This window comes from Balaenoptera musculus, chromosome 7 (assembly GCF_009873245.2).
Source record: "Balaenoptera musculus isolate JJ_BM4_2016_0621 chromosome 7, mBalMus1.pri.v3, whole genome shotgun sequence".
Taxonomy (NCBI): Eukaryota; Metazoa; Chordata; class Mammalia; order Artiodactyla; family Balaenopteridae; genus Balaenoptera; species Balaenoptera musculus.
Window position 1 is genome coordinate 90,985,707 of NC_045791.1, and position 18,839 is coordinate 91,004,545.

The following is an 18,839-nucleotide window of genomic DNA, read 5'->3' on the forward strand; positions in this document are numbered from 1 at the left end:
GCTCAAAATTAATCATTTAAAATTGTCAATCTGTGTTAAAAAGTGTCTCAGTGAAGTTGTACTCTTACTTTACACTTGTCTCTCATATTTCTTTGGAAAAAATTCTGCTTCAATTACTGACAAAGCAAGAATTTTTACATTTAATACCATATTGTCACATATATATTTGAAGCTACATCAGCAAGACTGCTACCTTGCTCCTGATGGCAGAATTGTGGCTGTGAGTGAGAGATAATATGTTATGTGAAGCACAGAGAATTCAATTTGATTTGTTTTTGTTAATATGATTGAGGTGTATTTTCAGTTTTATGTTATTAATTGAAATTTAATACTCCTTGGGGAAATAAAAGTAAGATTTGCAGAAATTGCCAAATAGAAAGATATAATAAATTACATTTTAAAGTAAACAATGTTTAGAAAAATTATTCAGACATAAAATTAGAAATGCAGCAATGAAAAACCTAAACAAGCAATAATAAATCCTGACAGATGATTAAAAAACCAAATTATAGGTCAAGATTAGGTAAAAATTAAAAACATATGTCTGAAATGGAAAGTATATACATAGGATCATCAGAGGTTTATTTTTATAGCAAGGGGTTAAATTTAAATTTAAAGAAAGAAATGAGTGTTAATTTGGGGAAACAGTAAAGGTTGTATTGTCACTGTTCCTATTTTTGAAGACAATGGCATTACAGTAAATATATATAAAAGAAAATACGGTATCTTTCTGTCATAGCCTGATTTCAGCTCAGCTCATTAATACATAATATTTGCATACAGCTTTTAACATTGTAAAGTACTTTACATCTATTATCTCACAGGGGTGCCTAAAGATTGTTTTCTTCAATTTAAGGGACACTTATACAATAGAATTCCATTATGAGCATCGACTGGCAGGGATATAATGCATTATAAGCTTCCGGTATTATAGAGAGATGGGTTGTGCATTACTCTAACTGAGCAGTTTAAATGATTTGATCCTCCATATTACTTAATCTCTGGAATAATGTGATGATTTATAACTGGTGATTTTATTGCATATAGTTAAGCCTCTTTTGGAGTTTGGAAGTCCTTGAATGGAGGGGATCTTCCAAAATAAGGGCAAGCTTATTTCTCTGAAATAAACACTTTTCACAGTGTTTGGCCTGGGGAGCAGAATGCTATGTCACTCCTAGTGTAATTTATATTTCCAGGTGATCAATTTAATTTTTCAGCTCTTAGTCAAAATATAAACGTGACATGTATTTCTCGCCTCCAAAAAATTCAGATAAAGTAGAATGGCATATTGTCAAGATTGCATCTCAAGCTAGGTAACTCATATTTTTAAGCAACAAGGAAATAACATTTTAGCACAGCATGTTGTCCTCAAATGTGTATTTCCTTTTTGGTAGAAGTTGGAAAATGTGTTAGTTCACCTGATCAGTTACTAATAGAACTGATTTCTTCAATGACTGGGAATCAAATTCTGTCATAATTTTACTTACTCATTTGAATATCCTGACTTTGTTTCAGCTACTTCCGATTCCCATGTTTCCTCTGAAACCGACTGAGCCATAGCTTCAGACAAAAACATTTCTGAGGGCATATTTTTGTGGCAACAAATTATCTGATATAAATTCCCTTAGTGAGACAATATATGTAAAGTGTTTTACAAAATAACTAGCATATAGTGAGAACTCAGTAAATGTTTATTGCAATAATGATAATGAACTGTTACACATACTATTGGATATGTGGTTCTAATTAGGTAGTAGCCTTTTTCACAATGATTCTCTTACCAGCAACAGTATGGAAGGTTTCCCTATCAAGGCCAGTGCAGTGGATAATTTTCTTTTTGTGCCATAACTACACATAGAGGTAGTTTTGTCCTTGTAGGGCATCAGGTAAAGCCTCCTAAGGAGTTTATGAACAGTCTGTGGGTGGAAAAGAGGACTTAAGTTGATTCTCCCTTGCCAAAACCCTTAAAGCATTAAACGGGAAAAAAGCGGCTTGTGAAAAGAAAGTTTTATAATGAAGAAATACATTCCTGAAAAAATTAAAACATTTAAATTCAACATAAATTTTAGTTTATTTTCAAAGGTCCACTTAAAAATTAATAGTTCAGGGACTTCCCTGGTGGCGCAGTGGTTAAGAATCTTCCTGCCAATGCAGGGGACACGGGTTCGAGCCCTGGTCTGGGAAGATCCCACATGCCGCGGAGCAACTAAGCCTGTGCGCCACAACTACTGAGCCTGCGCTCTAGGGCCCGCGCACCACAACTACTGATCCCAGGTGCTGGAACTACCGAAGCCTGCGTGCCTAGAGCCCATGCTCCACAACAAGAGAAGCCACCGAATGAGAAGCCTGCGCACCGCAACGAAGAACAGCCCCTGCTCAACGTAACTAGAGAAAGCCTGCACGCAGCAAAGAAGACTCAATGCAGCCAAAAAAAGAAATATAAAAAATCAAATTGGAAGCTATTCTATTTTACTTGGGCATTTTGTAGGTAATTCCATGTTTCAGTACTTACCTGAACACTAAAGGATATACAGGCATCACCAAACGTGGCTCAACCCAGAGCCTAAGGCAAATGTCATTCTTTATTTGATAGTTTTTAAAAGACAACTGAACAAACATGGGCCAAGATGTTTCTAAAGTCGAGTTCATAGGTTCATTTATGATAAACACAATCAAGCTAATATTGCCTCAATTATCACTGTCAGGAGAAAAATGTCATAATTTTCCAGATGTCAACTTGGTCTCGAGGGTGGGTGTGTGGGAAGCAGAAATAATAATGGTTTTCAAATGAACTAGTTTTTCACACTTATACTCACTTCTTTAATGTCTTTTTCTGGAATACCATGTATCCTAGCATAGAAATACAAATGTTCTTCCACGGTTACCAGGTCATCCAAAGCATCTTCCTGAGGACAGTAGCCAATTAATGAGCTGTGAGAGTCAACGTGAGTCAGAGACCTGAATTGAAAGAATCAAAAACACAAATGACTTTGAGAAGATGTTTCCCTCTTAGTCCTCAGATGTTGGGAAGGTAGCTCTATTTGGGTCATGGTGATGCGTGAGTCTGGTAAAAAGAGGTAAAAACAATCCCACCATCATAGTCATACTTAAAGGTTTAAAAATTTCCACTCGAGTAGCTTTTTTTCCTCTAAGGATTTAATAATAAAAGCACAAAATAACATAAAGAGTTCATTTTAATTATTTTTCTCATTTAATTATGTTGTGTTCAGTAATTTGAAGCATTTGTTTTCATACCCAATCTTATTTCTGATCAGAATGTTTCCGCTTGTAGGAATTATGTCTCCAGTCAGCATCTTGAAGATGGTGGTCTTTCCTGCTCCATTCACCCCAAGAAGGCCAAAGCACTGGTTTGAGGGAGAAAAAAAAAAAGATGTAAACTTTAATTCAAACCAAAGACATGGTACTATTATATCTCTTTTCTTCTTCTCCTTGGGTGAAATAAATTACCAAGAAAAATAAATCACTCGAATTACTCATGGATATTGCAGTGCTTTGTTGGCACTGGATAAAACTTTCTCTTTTAAAACAATTAGGTACTTAAGTTTCTTTTTTCCTTTAATCATCTGAACGTTTTACATATACATAGGACTTGTTTTACATACTATATTATAGCACACCTCTGTGTGACATGATAGAATACCCAAGTCAGATATGCTAACCTGACAAAGTAATTATATTTATAGATTTCAAATTATTCACACAAAACCACAACTTTACTGAGTAAGCTACTGAAGCGATAATCTCTTTATGTGGTAGAGTAAACCTGATGCATTTAGTTTGCAGCCAGGCTCGGCAAAAAGGGAAATGTCCACATTCTTCTCCTCCTTTCAAAGCTGCCTTACTATTGCTTCTATGAAAACAGCAAGAATATGAATATGAATGCAGTTCTAGTACCTCACTTCCGATAACTGATTTCTTTATGCTGTCTTTTGCAGAGCCCTGGAAACTAAGAGTTGAAAAGAGCACCCTGCATAGACTTCTTAACTGGAAGTCCACTCAGGGAGGATAGTAACTTGGGAGGGGGCTCAGGACTGGGTGTGTGGTGAGTCCTCCCTGCCAAAACGAAGACTTATGGGGTAAGTAACACATAGACACATGTAAATTACATATATAGAATCCATCAAAATATTCAGAGGTTGACTTTCATATTTCTAGAAAAAAATTAAGGAAAGATAAAGATTTTTGCCACTTACCATGTCAATACAAAGGATAGCTAGAAACAAAACACTGTTCCTTACCTCCCCAGCAGGTATCCCAATGCTGATGTTGTTTACAGCTATAATCTTTTTGTGGATAAGGTGGTAGGTCTTTGTAAGACGATGGAGTTGGACCAGGTCATATTCATTCACACCATTCTCAACTCTAAACCTCTCAGCCCACACATCTTCATCTTCAACTATTGTCTCAATGACAGGTGAAGAATGAAATTTTTTGAAGAAGAGTCTAAAAAATGGGCCCAATGATTCTGCATCAATGACTTTGAAATGGTACCACTCAGTTTTGACATATTTTAATAAGTTCTCACTTCATTAAAAGTGGGCTATCACATACTAGGTTTCTTTTAAATTTTTTATGCATTATGGTACTCAAATAACTTAAAAATTAGTATGGATGCTCTTTACAATATTTGTTATAATATTTGGGAAACAGCTTTTGCTTTCCATGACTTAAATGCTTACAGATCCACTATTAAAAGTCAGAATTTTAATTTCAGTAACTAAGGAAATTAGTTTGGGTTTGAAAGTTACTGCCTAACAGAGAGACTAGAGTCATTAGTAAGACTCAACACTTTACAAGCCCATGATCAATGATCACCTTTTTAAAATCCTCTCTATTTCTTCTTTTGTCATCACGATATGAATGTTATTCTACAGTCTTTTTACTGTGAATGTCTTACCTAGGATCTAGCCAATATATTAAGGTTATCAGTCCTGAAAACTCACGAAATCTCAAATCCACTTCAGTATCTTGCCTAATGAATACCAAAGCAAACCAAACCAACAAATCAATTCAGGTCTTCCTCCCAATGTCCCGTTTCTTTTAATGATACCCCCCAAGATTCCAATTGTGATGTTTTCTTTGAAAACATCCCCATTCCAAAATCCACTCATGCAGTCAGACTCCTAGCACTGGAAATGCATTATAACAGCCAGTCATCTATCATTTTCTGTCTTTTTCTATTACCATCACAGGCTTTCATTTTTTTTTTCCACACAGATTTATCCAAGAACCTCAAACTGGTCCAGCGTCTCTGACTCTTCCCTTACAGTATGCACTGTCTCCACAAAAATCACAGCTCCTAAAGCACCATTTGATCCTGTTGGTGTCTGTTCAAAAACCTTTAATGTGCTACTATTTATTTCTTGAATAAAGTCCAAGCTATCGCTTTTTAACCAATCAGTAGACTCCATAATTTTCCAACCCCATGCTTTAGCTCCTACTCTTTCATAACATCTAGTCTATGCTCTAGTCAAATTGTATTACTCATTTCTCAAATATGCCTCAAGATTTTTCTATCTTTGCTCTTGTCTTTCCTTTCATTATTATTAACTTAAATCTTATTTTTCAATAGGTGATACATGCACTTCATGTATTAAAATTAAAATGGTACTGAAGGATATTTAGTGAAAAGTTAAGTCTCCTTCAACCATATACAGTTTTTTAACAGAGGCACTCATAATTAGAAATAATCTATGCATATGTATGCATAAGTAATATATATTCCTTTTTTAAAACTCAAATTGTAATATACTTCATTTATAGTTCTGAACTTGCATTTCTCACTTAATAAATATTAGAAGTAATCCCAAACATTACATAGTGAACTGCATCATTCTTTCTAATGGCTGCATAGTGTTTCATTGATAAATTATACATATAATTCATTTAACCAGCTCCCAAATGAAGGACATTTAGGTTGTTTTCATTCTTTTGCTATTAGGAATTCTTTTGCTATGATGAGTAACTTTATACATACACAATTCTGCATATGTGTTAGCATATCTATTGGAAAAATTCCTAGAAGTAGAATTGTTGGGTCAATGGTATGTGTATTTTTATTTATGATTTTGTCCTCACTTTACTCAATCTTCTTTTCCCAAATCCATTGCTAATATTCTACATACTCAATTCTCTTTCCCCACTTCTACTTTCTATCCTTCCAAACACAACTCAAAGACTACATCTTTTGTTTATGTACATATTTTCTCTCTACCACTGAATCTTGATCTCTTGGAGGCTAACAGTTGTGCTTATTTAATTTTACTCCCTCACTTTACAATACCTGCAGAGCCACAGTAAAGTCTGATAACTATTTACTGAATTAAGTAGATTGTGAATTATGTTACAATTTTTAAAAGTTTTTTGAGCAAAACATTTCCATATTACTAATTAAGAAGCTTAGACTACTGACCCCTCCCTGAATATTTTGAATTGAGTTTTGTCATGGATGTCAAACACTGTTTTCATTGTATTTACCTGAGTTTATTCATTAGCCACTCATTGATTAAAAGTCGCAAGAAAAAGAACATGGTTCCTTGAGAAACCAAAGCCACAAACATTGCACCTAGTTTATCCATCTCAAAGGTTTCACTTGGATATTCCACTCCATATGCTTTTAAGAAGTCTAGGACTGACTGTTGTTGAGAAAGTTCAATCAAACCATAGCCAAAACAGAACTGCGGGAAAATCAGGAAAATGCGCTTGAGGGTTTCAGAAATAAGTTCTAAAGTCTGAAATAAAAGAAATAAAAATAAAGCTCAGTGTTAGCCTTCCAACAAATTGACAAAAAATTGAAACTAGATGTAGATAAATATTGAAACCTGAGAAGCTTATCTAGATTGGCAATTGTTTCACATGCATACTGAATTTACATATAAACATTTACTATAAGCAAATGGTGGAGATTTATTACTAAAATACAAGCCAAAAAGGATTTTATATATATATATTTGAGATGGTCTAAGGTGTCAGGCCAAACCCTGGGGGCAGAATCACTTCTAGACCTGCCTTAGGTCCTAGGAATGTAGTGACAGCCAGGGTGCTAGGGTCTGATAGAGTATCTATGGGTAGGTGTCTGAGTAAAGGAGGGATTTAGTACAGTAGAGTTTCAGAACCTAAGGTAATTCCTACTAGAAGAGGGAATAAAATGGTAAAATGATATGGAAGGAGAGACAACCTATCTCAACGAGGAGCAAATGGCTCATTTTCACGTTATTCACGCTTGGGACCACCACTTGCACCTCATGAATTTTCTTCTTCCTCCTGGAGTGTGCTTGTCTATTCCTCACTTCATTTTCTTTCTATTCTTTTCCATTCAGTTGTCCAGCACTGAGTGTGCTTGTCTATTCCTCACTTCATTTTCTTTCTATTCTTTTCCATTCAATTGCCCAGCACTGGTAGGACTTGCCTTGTCACCAATCATGACTGTTAGCTCTGAACGGAAAGTGATGCTTACAATGAAGTAGACTCCAATACATGACTGAAAGGGAATGAATCAGGTTTTTTCTCTATGGATGTTCAAATGAATCTTAACCCATAGTCATATAACTAAGCCATTTTCCTTGTCCCTACCATACCATAACAATTTGTTAATGAGTAAAAAGTTTAGCTGACCGATTGGTTGCATGATTTTTGTAGTGCCATACAAGGTATCTGACTGAATGTATCTCCATTTACCTACTTAAGCCCTATCAAATGTCAATAGTTTTGACACTGCATAAATATAATCATAGACATTAACCTAGATGGAAACTAAAAAGAATTTAAAAATGCCATAGTTTCCCTCTACTATATTTAATAGAATCAAATGAAATTCCCCTATTCTATTTAGAGAATGCAAAATACAGAAAATCTCTCCACCTTGGAACATGTTGAAGCATTTGATACAAGAACTGAAGTTTAGCAGACTAATAAAGGACCTTACCATATCATTAGGCTTTTCCTTGGAAAGGAAGTACACCACCGACAGGGAAACAATGGAATTGATGCCAAAAAAAAGGTTGATGCAGACATAAGTGATGAAAGCCACTCCTGTTTCATGGAAGAGCCCAGCCAGCAAGTACATCCAAGAAAATGTGGCATACCTTTATGTTAATAACACTAAGAATTAAAATCACGCCGTAATTATTCTTTTACTAAATATATAACTTCGATAGTGTTCCAAAGTGAAAATAAACATTAGAGATCAGTTGTCAAGGCTTGTAGTTAGATCTCTCTTTTATCCCTCTTTTTAACAACAGCCAAAAAAAAAAAAAGTGAAGCACGCTTTTTAAATGACAGTAAAGGTCTTTTAAGGAATCTTGAGTAGTCATTACAATTACAAATTAATTTTTCCTAGAGGTGGTGTTACCCCACCCAGGCAAGACATTTTTTTTTGGCTCAGAAATGTGAGTTTAATAGATATATCTTATAATTTAAAGTTGAGAAAAAAAACGACATTGTCGGCTAGCTAAGCAGACAGAGTATGCTTAGAAGCTGCATGTCCTGTTGTGAGCAAATACTTGAGCGACCTTTGGGGTAATGAAGTAGAACTAGAGACGGAGAGATCCTCCATCAGCTACAACTGCTAACTAAATGGATACTACCCATTCATTCAGGGCAGAAAGAACTGCTACCATAAGTATTGGTTATATCAAACTGTATTACCTGTATTAATTACCCTAATTCAGAAACAATATTATGTGTGTTCTTAGGCATCGATAAAAATAAAAATAAATATACATGAATATATTTACTTTTTAATGCCTTATATACTTATATATACTCACAACTTGTTAATACATAAATTCATACATGTATACACATTTTTCTGATCATTCTAAGGCCTCCATTTTTACGTAAATTAAATTACATATGTAAATTGTTAAGTGTGACAGTCAGCACCCGGTAAGTGCTCATTAATGACAGGTATTCTGTTAACAACAACAACATTAATTTTCACAAGTATTACACTTTACAAACTATGGACAGCAGGTGTAATGTATTGTTAATCATTACTCATGGCTAATGAAACCCCAAGACAATTGTAAATTAGCTAATGAGATTTAGGTCCTGCTTGTATCTAGGAGCATTTAATTCTGTTAATTCTTTCACTGCAGCTTACCCAAACAACAGAAGTAGGAGAGATACAGCGCTTAGGTTGTTTTCACTGTAGAAGGCAGGTAACTTGAAAATTGCAATGACACCAATTGAAAATGCTACAGGCACCAAATAGAAGGCCTATGGGAATATGTAAAACTATGTTTAATACATGGCAAATATTTTTAAAAAAATCAATAGCCCATCTAGTTTAAAACTGTAACAAATTGAACTAGAAACACTTGAAGAAATGAAGTTTTATCTATGTTCTTGTTGCTTGTAACATTCAGTTCATTTTACATTGATTTCACTCTAGAATTTGTCTCCTGCAATACGAGGTCAAGCCAGTCTCCATCTTTATAGAGATACTCAGAGTCCCTGGTGTTCCTCCCTCCAGGCTTTGAGACTTGGGATCATTTGGTGACAAAGGTTCAGTGAGAAAGATAAGACAGCCAGGTATCTTTGTATTCGATTCAGCCCTCAAAGTATTGATTTCATTTTGAACGCTGGAACTCTCTCAGATGGTTGATTTCTAAGGCTTGGTTATCAGTGTGAGCCACTCTGTGCAAAACAGCAGGGCAGTGGGTACCACACATTCTTGGAATCACAAGGATATGAACAAAGAATTCAGTGTTTCATCGGCAAGCAGAAATAGTTAAATGCTGAGGGTTTGCAGCAAGATGTACACAATGAAAGAGATGGGAATTTAATTAGGGAGGAAAATCTCCTAAAATTGGAATGAGAACCAGAATCTAAGTAGTAAGTAGCCCTTCAAAGAAGTGTGTAGTTTAAGCTTTCTTGACATATTAAAGCTCCTATTAAGTCCAGAGGAATCATTACCATTTTTTTTTCAGATTTGACTTCTACAATTGCATTTCAGACCTCACTGGATACATTAACCAAACGGATAGGCAGTTAATTACTCTCCAACCCTGCAAGCCAATGACAATTTCACCATACTCACCAGGCAAATACATACCCATCCTGGGCTTTTGGCCATACTGACACATTTGGAGTCAAGAAAAACCATCTGAATTTGGGACCATTTTATGCAAATAAGAGAGCTATCAATTAAATTCACCCTTTATTTTCCCTACTAATCTCTAATGTGTCATTCAGCAGAGGCTGCTACTTCGAATTTTCCACTATTAGTTGATTAAATTTTTATAAGCTTGCTTATGTGGTACCACTGGGCAAGGCTATTCTGCTCCTAAGCTTCCATTTCTCCACAGTAGTGGTTCTCAAACTTCGATGTGCTTAAAATAACTTGGGGGAGCGGTTATTAAAAATGCATATTCTCCATGCTCCACTCCCAAGATATGGACCTCTTAAGTCTGGAGTGAGGACCAGCAATCTGGATTCTAACAAATGTCCTGGGGAATCTGATATAGAAGGTCCTCAGACCACAGAGATAAGGGCAAGGCAGGTGGATTTCTCTTTCTTCCAACCACTGGATGAATATAAGCCTGATGCCATTTTTTTCTTAATTTATTGTCTTTGTGGTAATAATCTGAACAAACCAGGGCAAATAAATCTCAAATATAAAACTGTCTTCTACCCAAATCGGTCCTGTCTTTCTTACAAAGACACAAGTTACTCACCATGTCATAAATGAAGTTTGTTACCCAGTAGCATGTGACACCAATGCCTGAAATGTGCTGCAGCTGCTTGGCTTTGGTCTGATGCTCCCGTACAACATAGGTGACAAAGCTGGCAGTGGTGACAGAGTAGCCCAGCAGGATGGAGAGTGCCACTAAAATATCGATTAAGCTGCTCATTCTACATTGAGCAATAGGGAGAGGAGAGCACACATAAGTTTTGAGAACTCTTTTCTTTTCAGAAAGATTCATGGCTAAAGCCATCAACAAAACAGTGCAAGAGTTGGCTGTGACACAAATTAGTCTTCTTGCAAGGCAGCCAGATAATATCTTCTACATGACTTGGCTGTGACCCTGGGATAAATGTAGCTTGAGTGCATCTGAATTGACTAGGGATATTTGATGGAAAAACCTCAGTCTCCAAGGGCTACAGGGTGTATGCAAGAGATATAGTTCTTGAGCATAGAAATTGTACTTAAATGCTATGCAGGGAAGTTGAAATGATGAAACACTTATGCACTTGACTTACAAAAGCAGGAGATTCTGTGAATCTACAGTCAACAAGCTCTACTTGGCAACCTCACTCTACACACTTTCAGAAATCTCCTTTTATCCCAGTGAGTGACTTATATTACCAGCTCTTCTAGATTGACATTCATTCAGATACAACTGTGATTTCCAATTATAGCACTTTATACAAAAGCTCAATAAGCCAAGGAGAAAAGAGTCATGCCATATATGTCTGCTTACGTGGCTTGTTCTTGGTCTTGCACTCCTGGATAAGGATGGCTATACAGGATGATACCTTAAAGAAGAGATGGTGCTTTTCATTAGTAGGTATTCAGTTAATCGGGAATACCAATTTTTATGCACACTACTATATATAAAATAGACAACTAATAAGAACCTGCTGTACAGCACAGGGAACTCTACTCAATACTCTGTAATGGCCTATATGGGAAAAGAATCTAAAAAAAAATGAGAAAGTGGATATATGTATATGTATAACTGATTCACTGTGCTGTACAACTGAAACTAACACAACAAAATCAACTATACTCCAATAAAAATTTAAAAAAAAGAAGTACCAATTTTGATTATTTATTTATTTAACATCTTTATTGGAGTATAATTGCTTTACAATGTTGTGTTAGTTTCTGCTGTATAACAAAGTGAATCAGCTATACATATACATATATCCCCATATCGCCTCCCTCTTGTGTCTCCCTCCCACCCTCCCTATCCCACCCCTCTAGGTGGTCACAAAGCACAGAGCTGATCTCCCTGTGCTGTGTGGCTGCTTCCCACTTAAAGAATTTTACTTTGGGGATACTCCTTTAAAGGAAAATGATGCCCCCCCCCACCAATCTCATCAGTGCCACACAATTGATGGTACTCACACACACACAAAAAGCCCAAAACAGTTTTTCACACTGTGCATGGAATTTTGGGGGAAGGGGCAAGAATTTACACTTCTTATATAGCATGTTCCCCCTCTACTACATTTAAGTCATTGTTTTCCAGTTTCTTATCTCCACCTGGTAATATGGATGTTTGTATTCAGTAGCACTTTAGAAATGCATGACATTTAAAGAAGCACCTCAAAGGGAGACCAATTATATGAGGATCTCCTAAAGAACAGACATTTTCCACCCCCATCCCTCTTCATTGTGCTATTGGCTGCCGTAGGGAAATATTGTAGCCTGAGAGGATCCCTTCTCCTCCTTTACTGCTTCTGAGATGCCTCTTGTTCTAGAACTCTACCAAGAGTAGAGCTTTGGAGCTTCAGCCACTCTGGAGGGATTGTCACTGAGACATAAAGATCCAAAACGATTCAGAGAAACTAGCTGGCTCCAGAAAAGTAGTCACTTAATTCCAGTGCAGTCCTAAATTATTTGTACCTCCAAGGGTTGGTTATACTCTCTGAGTATAAGTGTAAGCAAGGTTCTTTCCTCCCTTTCCTTACAGGACGTTGGTTAGCCAGAGTCAAAATGGGCTGACAAGTTTCGCAAAGGGCCACGGTGTGAAGGCAAAGCCTATACTGTCTGAGTAACTTTGGAAAAGAACAGTAAGGGTAGGAGTGAGGATATCCCTTAAGTACTTTTTCCTATAAAGTCGTAAGCTGAACAAGAACTTTCTCACTACTGCTCATATAGTATATGTTCATTATATTAGGATATTAAGGCCCTTTGATAGCACCCAAATATTATAGGTTATTCTAAAGTTCTATTATTTCCATTCGCTTAAATTTATAATTTTTATTAAGTAGAGTGTGACATATTTTGAGGTTGAAATCTGCAATTGTTATATATTGAAGAAAAAATATAATATATAGTTAAATCAAAACAAAGAAACTACCAGCAACAATAATCAATTTGACCTATAATTTTAATCACATCATTGGGGGAATGCACTTCTCTTATCTTTTGTGTAAATTAATGGGCTCTCTTTTTACTGAGATTCAATTTTCTTTGGGCCCTACTTAAACCTTGTTGCTGAATTATAACATAGGCAAGGGGAAAACATTTCTCTTAGTCCTGATCTGTATTTCAGAATCAAGAAATACTCTATTTCACCAGAGGGATCTTTACAAATACATTTACTCCAATATGAAAAATGCTGCTAAACCATTTTTTTTTACAGATCTTTAGCGGAAACATCAAGTACATGTATTAGGGTTTGGAATTTATATCACAATCTTTTCTGTGGGTTCTACAGCATCCAGCATAATATCTTAAGTACAGTGATTAGTCAACAAATGCTTATTGACTTGAATAAAATCTTAAAATTTCAATTATTTCCCCCATATACAATATACATTAAAAAGAACACATTTTCTGTTATTTCTACATGTGTAAACCTAAAATGAGTAACTTCCCATTGACCATTGCTAGTAATGCAATAAGAATAAACATTAGGGTGGAGGGAACAATGTGTCAATATTTTTGGAAAAGAGCCTGGTTGTGTAGCATTTGTTAGTGAAAACAAGTAAATCTGTATTCTAGGGGAAGAAAGAACAGAACTTCCATGTTAAATTAACCACTAGAGGGAACCACATGAATATAACAGATATTGACATTGCAAAGGAAAGCTAATTAAAAGATTTTTATTAGCAGGTTAAAATTCAAAGAGAATCAATTTTACAGCTAAAGCAAAATCTCAATTCATGTAGAATCCAACAAAGGTGCCTTAAGACAGCTAGTGTAGTAGGGGGAGGTGGCAGGAGAATAATTGAGCTGATTTTTAAAGACAACATTATCATGGCAGATCCCATACATGCATTACAAAACAATAAAAGCATTTTAAGGTGACATGGATTTCTTTTTTGAAAGAAAACAAACTCCTTCCAGAGCAGGTGGAAAGCTACCACTTTCATAAGCCTATATGAGAAAAGTTAATAAAAAATAGAAGGCACACTACTACTAATCTCTATATAACTCAAGCTAAGCCTTATTTTTAAATTAAAAACATTTCCTTTTAGGGTCAATATGAAGTTTATGTTCCAGAATTCTTAACTCTTTAGACTATGTAACTTAAAAATACAGTTGTAGGGGCCACAACAAGCCTGCTGAGATCCAGAGTGATTCAGACTGCTTTCATCTTGGTAAAGAACGCTAATAATAAATGAAACCTGAATGTAGGTTTCAAAAGCTCATCTTTCAAAAGTGGCATTGTCTCTTTTTCTTACCTACATACCTTTGCAACATTTCCTCCTAGTCATTTCTATGGTTCTTATACTTTCATTATCCGTCATGGCAACAAATGTCTTTTGCCCTCAGTAAGACATCCTACTGAAAGTCAAGGGTTCAGTAGTGTTTCAAGCCAGCTTATACCAGACCCACCTGGCTTCAGTCATCATTTAACTTAATTTACCACTTTTGACTCCACACTTTATTGATGGTCTAGGTCTAAGGACTATCTATCCATCTTGTTATTTTCTTCAGGGTTCCTGCTGCTAGGAAAATGCGGAAGCAGTTGGGGAAAAATACTGTTCTCTCTTAAACGAAGACTCTGAAAGATTCTGTTCCTAGAATGAGTATTTGACTCTACAGTTTACTTCTACAATCAGCAGAACGTGCAGCACATGCTATTATGCCCAACAGTAGGGAAATGAAAGAAAAGTAGACAACGGCATTTCTTTTTTTAAAATAGTCTGTTAGCCTACTTATTAGGCTAGAAACTGTTGGCCAGCAAATATTTTACTCTATTTTCTCCATCTTTATTATTATTATTTTGGGGGATCAGTATGGGAAAATAATTTAAGCAAGGCTTAAGAAGATGGAATGGTCTGATGAAGAGTAATTGAATTAGAAAACAAATCAGTCTCTTTCAAATTCCAAACCCTTTTTAAAAACTGTGTGGAGGCTTCTTGGGAAACCCCACTAAAGCAGACCTTGCTGAGTATAGAGAAGTATCAGGAAGATGAAAAGGCAGGAGCCAGGCACTTCTGATTCCCAGAGAAATAGCAGTAGGAAAAAATAATACTCATCCTGAGAGGGAGCTAAGGATTAGCAATAGTTTATACAAAGCATGTGTCATTACGGTAAGTACTCAGTTAATGGTAGCACTTCTCAATAATACTCATCCTGAGAGGGAGCTAAGGATTAGCAATATTTTATACAAAGCCATGTGTCATTACGGTAAGTACTCAGTTAATGGTAGCACTTCTTTTCTGTTAGAACTTCTTAGCTTAAAAGTTTTGTTTTCACATTTAGATTTGTGTACAATATTTATTGACATTATTATTTTATTTTTTAGCCTATGTACAAGTAAATAGTTATAAAATATTTTCCTATGAGATATAAATACTAGGTGTGAGAGCAGAAATAAGTGTGAAGTCAGCATTATTATCCTGACTTGATAAATGAGGAAACTAAGTTAACCTGAAGTTAAGGGGATTATCCAGAATGTTCCATCTGGTGGTAGTTACTACTTCCAAACTCCTTTTAAAGATCTGTGATTTAAATACCATAAAATAGCTGCCACTGGGAGGAAATGGCATCTAGTGCACATTTTCATACGGACAGTAGCAAAAGTTGCAATACAAGAAACTTCTAAGTAAGTAACTTTACCATGTCGGGCAGCATCGTATTTTGACATGTTAACTCGCAGGAGGAAATTATTCAAGCTGTTGAGGTAAGCTGGAAGGGAGTGATAGCCTTCTGGATCATACCATACCTGTTAAAATTCCGAAAGAAGGCAAGATCAGTATGGTGTTCAAATAAATCAGGCAGTCTTTACATCTTACAGCCTATATAATTTATATTTAAAATAAGGGCACCAATTTCCCAGTAAATTATTTCATCTTGGCAGATTATGAACCATCCACCAGTGTTGACCACAGAACTCTAAGTTTCCAACCTAGAGATGGGCAGAGATTGGGAAAACAACTTTTTTTTCCCTGCGTGAGAGCACCAAGTTACTAGTTATTCTAGACCTTCTCTAAAGGTAAAGCTTGAAATAAACAGAAGACATCAGTATTATCTTCATTTCTGTGACTGGACTGTAGTGATTCTGGAACTAGAACTAGGGCATTCTGTCTCTCAGTAATAATGATGATAATAATAATAATAATAATTAAAAAGCAACTGGCATATAGGCCAGGCTGTAGAAAGAAATTAAATACATATACAAGCATTGTGTCCTTAGCAACAAGATTGATAACCTTGAAATACCCCCACTAACTTTCTATTCCTACTTGTAACCCACAAGAAAGTGAGTTAGTTCATCTGCTATGTCAAAAGCAGAGGGATTTAAAATACTGGTATACCTCAATTCAAGAAAGCCAGTTGGTAATTCAAAATTACAAATCTGATTTAGAGAGAAATTATTTAATATTAGAACTCCCTTACTCTACGTGTGGAGAGCGGGAGAAAAGGAACAAAGCGGGGCTGGGGGCGGGGGTGGACATTCAAGTCCCTAGCACTACTATTTACTTTCTGTATGACCTTATAAAACCCAGCTAAAATAGACTCAACAATATCTATCTCTTAGGGATGTTGTGAGGATGTGTAGGTAGTTTGTATAAAAGGTGATAACTAGTTCTTGGTTTATTAACAGTCACTAAATGAATATTATTTTCTTCACTTCCTCCAAGGTTGTATATATCTCTTACTACCAAATGAGAAATATGTGAAGAACAATTTAAAATTTAAAGACTGGGGCTTCCCTGGTGGCGCAGTGGTTGAGAATCTGCCTGCCAATGCAGGGGACATAGGTTCGAGCCCTTGTGTGGGAAGATCCCACATGCCGCGGAGCTACTGGGCCCGTGAGCCACAACTACTGAGCCTGCGCGTCTGGAGCCTGTGCTCCACAACAAGAGAGGCCGTGATAGTGAGAGGCCCGCGCACCGCGATGAAGAGTGGCCCCCGCTTGCCACAACTAGAGAAAGCCCTCGCACAGAAACGAAGACCCAACACAGCCATAAATAAATAAATAAATAAATAAATAAAAAATTTAAAGACTGCTTGTGATCATATGTGTAATCATATGTGTCTGATTCTGTGACTCTAGCTTGTTTCAAATTCAAAGCATAGGTAAAATCTAGAAGAAAAAAAGTCAACAGGATTGTTTATATCCACCAAATTCTAAGTTTCCATGTTCTTTGAAAAGCAAAGCTAAACATATATGACACATATACAAGGAAAAATGCATAAAACATTCATGTATAGTTTAACAAAAAATTATAAAGGGAGTATACCCATCACTCAGGTTGAGAAACAAAAATTGCCAGCATCCAGAACACCTCCCTGACACTCTGTGTCCTTCCAAATCACAATGTGCTCTCTCTCTCCCCTAGACAATATGGTGGTTTTGCCTACTCTCAAAGTTTATGATAAATGCAATTACAGTTGTGTACTCCTTTTTGTTTTTTCTTTTGCTTACTAATAATGTTTGGAAGAGTTAGCCTGCTTGTTGTATGGAAAAGAGTTCATTCATTTCCATGGCTGAAAGTTCTGTTAAATGAGTATCTAACAATTTATTTATTTATTCTACTGTGTATGGACATTTGGGGTTGTGTTTTCGGCTAATATGAGAAATGTTACCACGCACATTTTTGCGTATGCATCCGGGTACTTGTGTGTACACGTTTCCCTAGGATAAATACACAGGACTGGAACCACTGCATTATGCAGCATGCATTATTCCAAAGTGCTTTTCAAATCTACTGACCCATGTTTTGTGTTTACCTCATGAAAATGCTTGAACATTTCAAGTTCACATTCTCATTTGTATGACATCCCAAAAGAAAGATCACAATTTACCTTGGCAAGTGTTCTATTAGCAGGAACTGTTGTTATATCAAAACGAAGGTCTTTAGTCAAAGGCAGCCCAAAACTCCAACCTCCATATCTATACAGAAAAATTGTTTTAATGGAGAAAATATTCATAAATAGATCTAAAATGTTTAACTAAGAGCTCATTATTTTTCTTTCCATCAGGAACACATTTACAGTATGAAATAAATACTGTCTGACAAATGTTTTACAGTTTTATCGATTTCTTTTATCATATTTTAGTCTAAAGCATACATTATAGCTAGAAGTTCATGGACTCAAAAATAAAAAGTGGATTAAAAAAATTCAAATGGTAATTTTAAGGACAGATTAGTTTAAATATTCACCAAATTAAGACTGGGTTAAATAAATAATGGTGTAGTTACACTAAAATAATTTTCTTGTAACTGTTATCCTAAATGTGATGTTATACAGCTATATTTTTGACATGGAGAGAACACTATAGCACATTCTTCACTTCTTTTAAGAAGTAGGTTTTGGAATGGTTTATTTATAATAAACCTCATTTTGTTGAAAATATTTACATGCATATTCATGTGTACTTACCAACTTTCCCTCCCCAGCTTTATTAAGACATAATTGACAAATAAAAAGTGTATATACTTAAGGCATACAAATGCTTTGATATATGTACACCTTGTGAAATAATCCCCACAATCAAGCTAATTAACACATCCAGTATCTCACATAGTTACCATTTTCTTGTATGTATGTGTTGAGAATTCTTCAGGTCTACCCTCTTAACGAATTTCAAGTAACAATACAGTATTCTTAACTATAGTCACATTGCTGGACTTAGACCTCCAGAATGTATTCACCTTGCATTACTGAAACTTTGTACCCC

At 35.7% G+C, this 18,839-nt stretch overlaps 1 protein-coding gene across 5 annotated transcripts in view; it reads right to left on the bottom strand.

Annotated features, from left to right (window-relative positions):
- ABCA12 (ATP binding cassette subfamily A member 12) overlaps nucleotides 1-18,839 on the bottom strand; it is a 187,472-nt gene that overhangs the window by 11,781 nt on the left and 156,852 nt on the right. For 4 of the 5 annotated variants that reach the window (XM_036858905.1, XM_036858904.1, XM_036858903.1 and 1 more), the window contains 11 exons: nucleotides 17,963-18,050; nucleotides 15,770-15,875; nucleotides 11,448-11,502; nucleotides 10,701-10,878; nucleotides 9,125-9,240; nucleotides 7,946-8,105; nucleotides 6,499-6,752; nucleotides 4,260-4,464; nucleotides 3,256-3,365; nucleotides 2,817-2,958; nucleotides 1,782-1,916 (listed from right to left, as the gene is read on the bottom strand). In XM_036858905.1, coding sequence (XP_036714800.1) covers nucleotides 1,782-1,916; nucleotides 2,817-2,958; nucleotides 3,256-3,365; nucleotides 4,260-4,464; nucleotides 6,499-6,752; nucleotides 7,946-8,105; nucleotides 9,125-9,240; nucleotides 10,701-10,878; nucleotides 11,448-11,502; nucleotides 15,770-15,875; nucleotides 17,963-18,050 — 1,549 coding nt within the window. Of the gene's footprint in view, nucleotides 1-1,781; nucleotides 1,917-2,816; nucleotides 2,959-3,255; nucleotides 3,366-4,259; nucleotides 4,465-6,498; nucleotides 6,753-7,945; nucleotides 8,106-9,124; nucleotides 9,241-10,700; nucleotides 10,879-11,447; nucleotides 11,503-15,769; nucleotides 15,876-17,962; nucleotides 18,051-18,839 lie in introns of those variants that run through there. The other variant, XM_036858908.1, reaches the window with a different exon arrangement.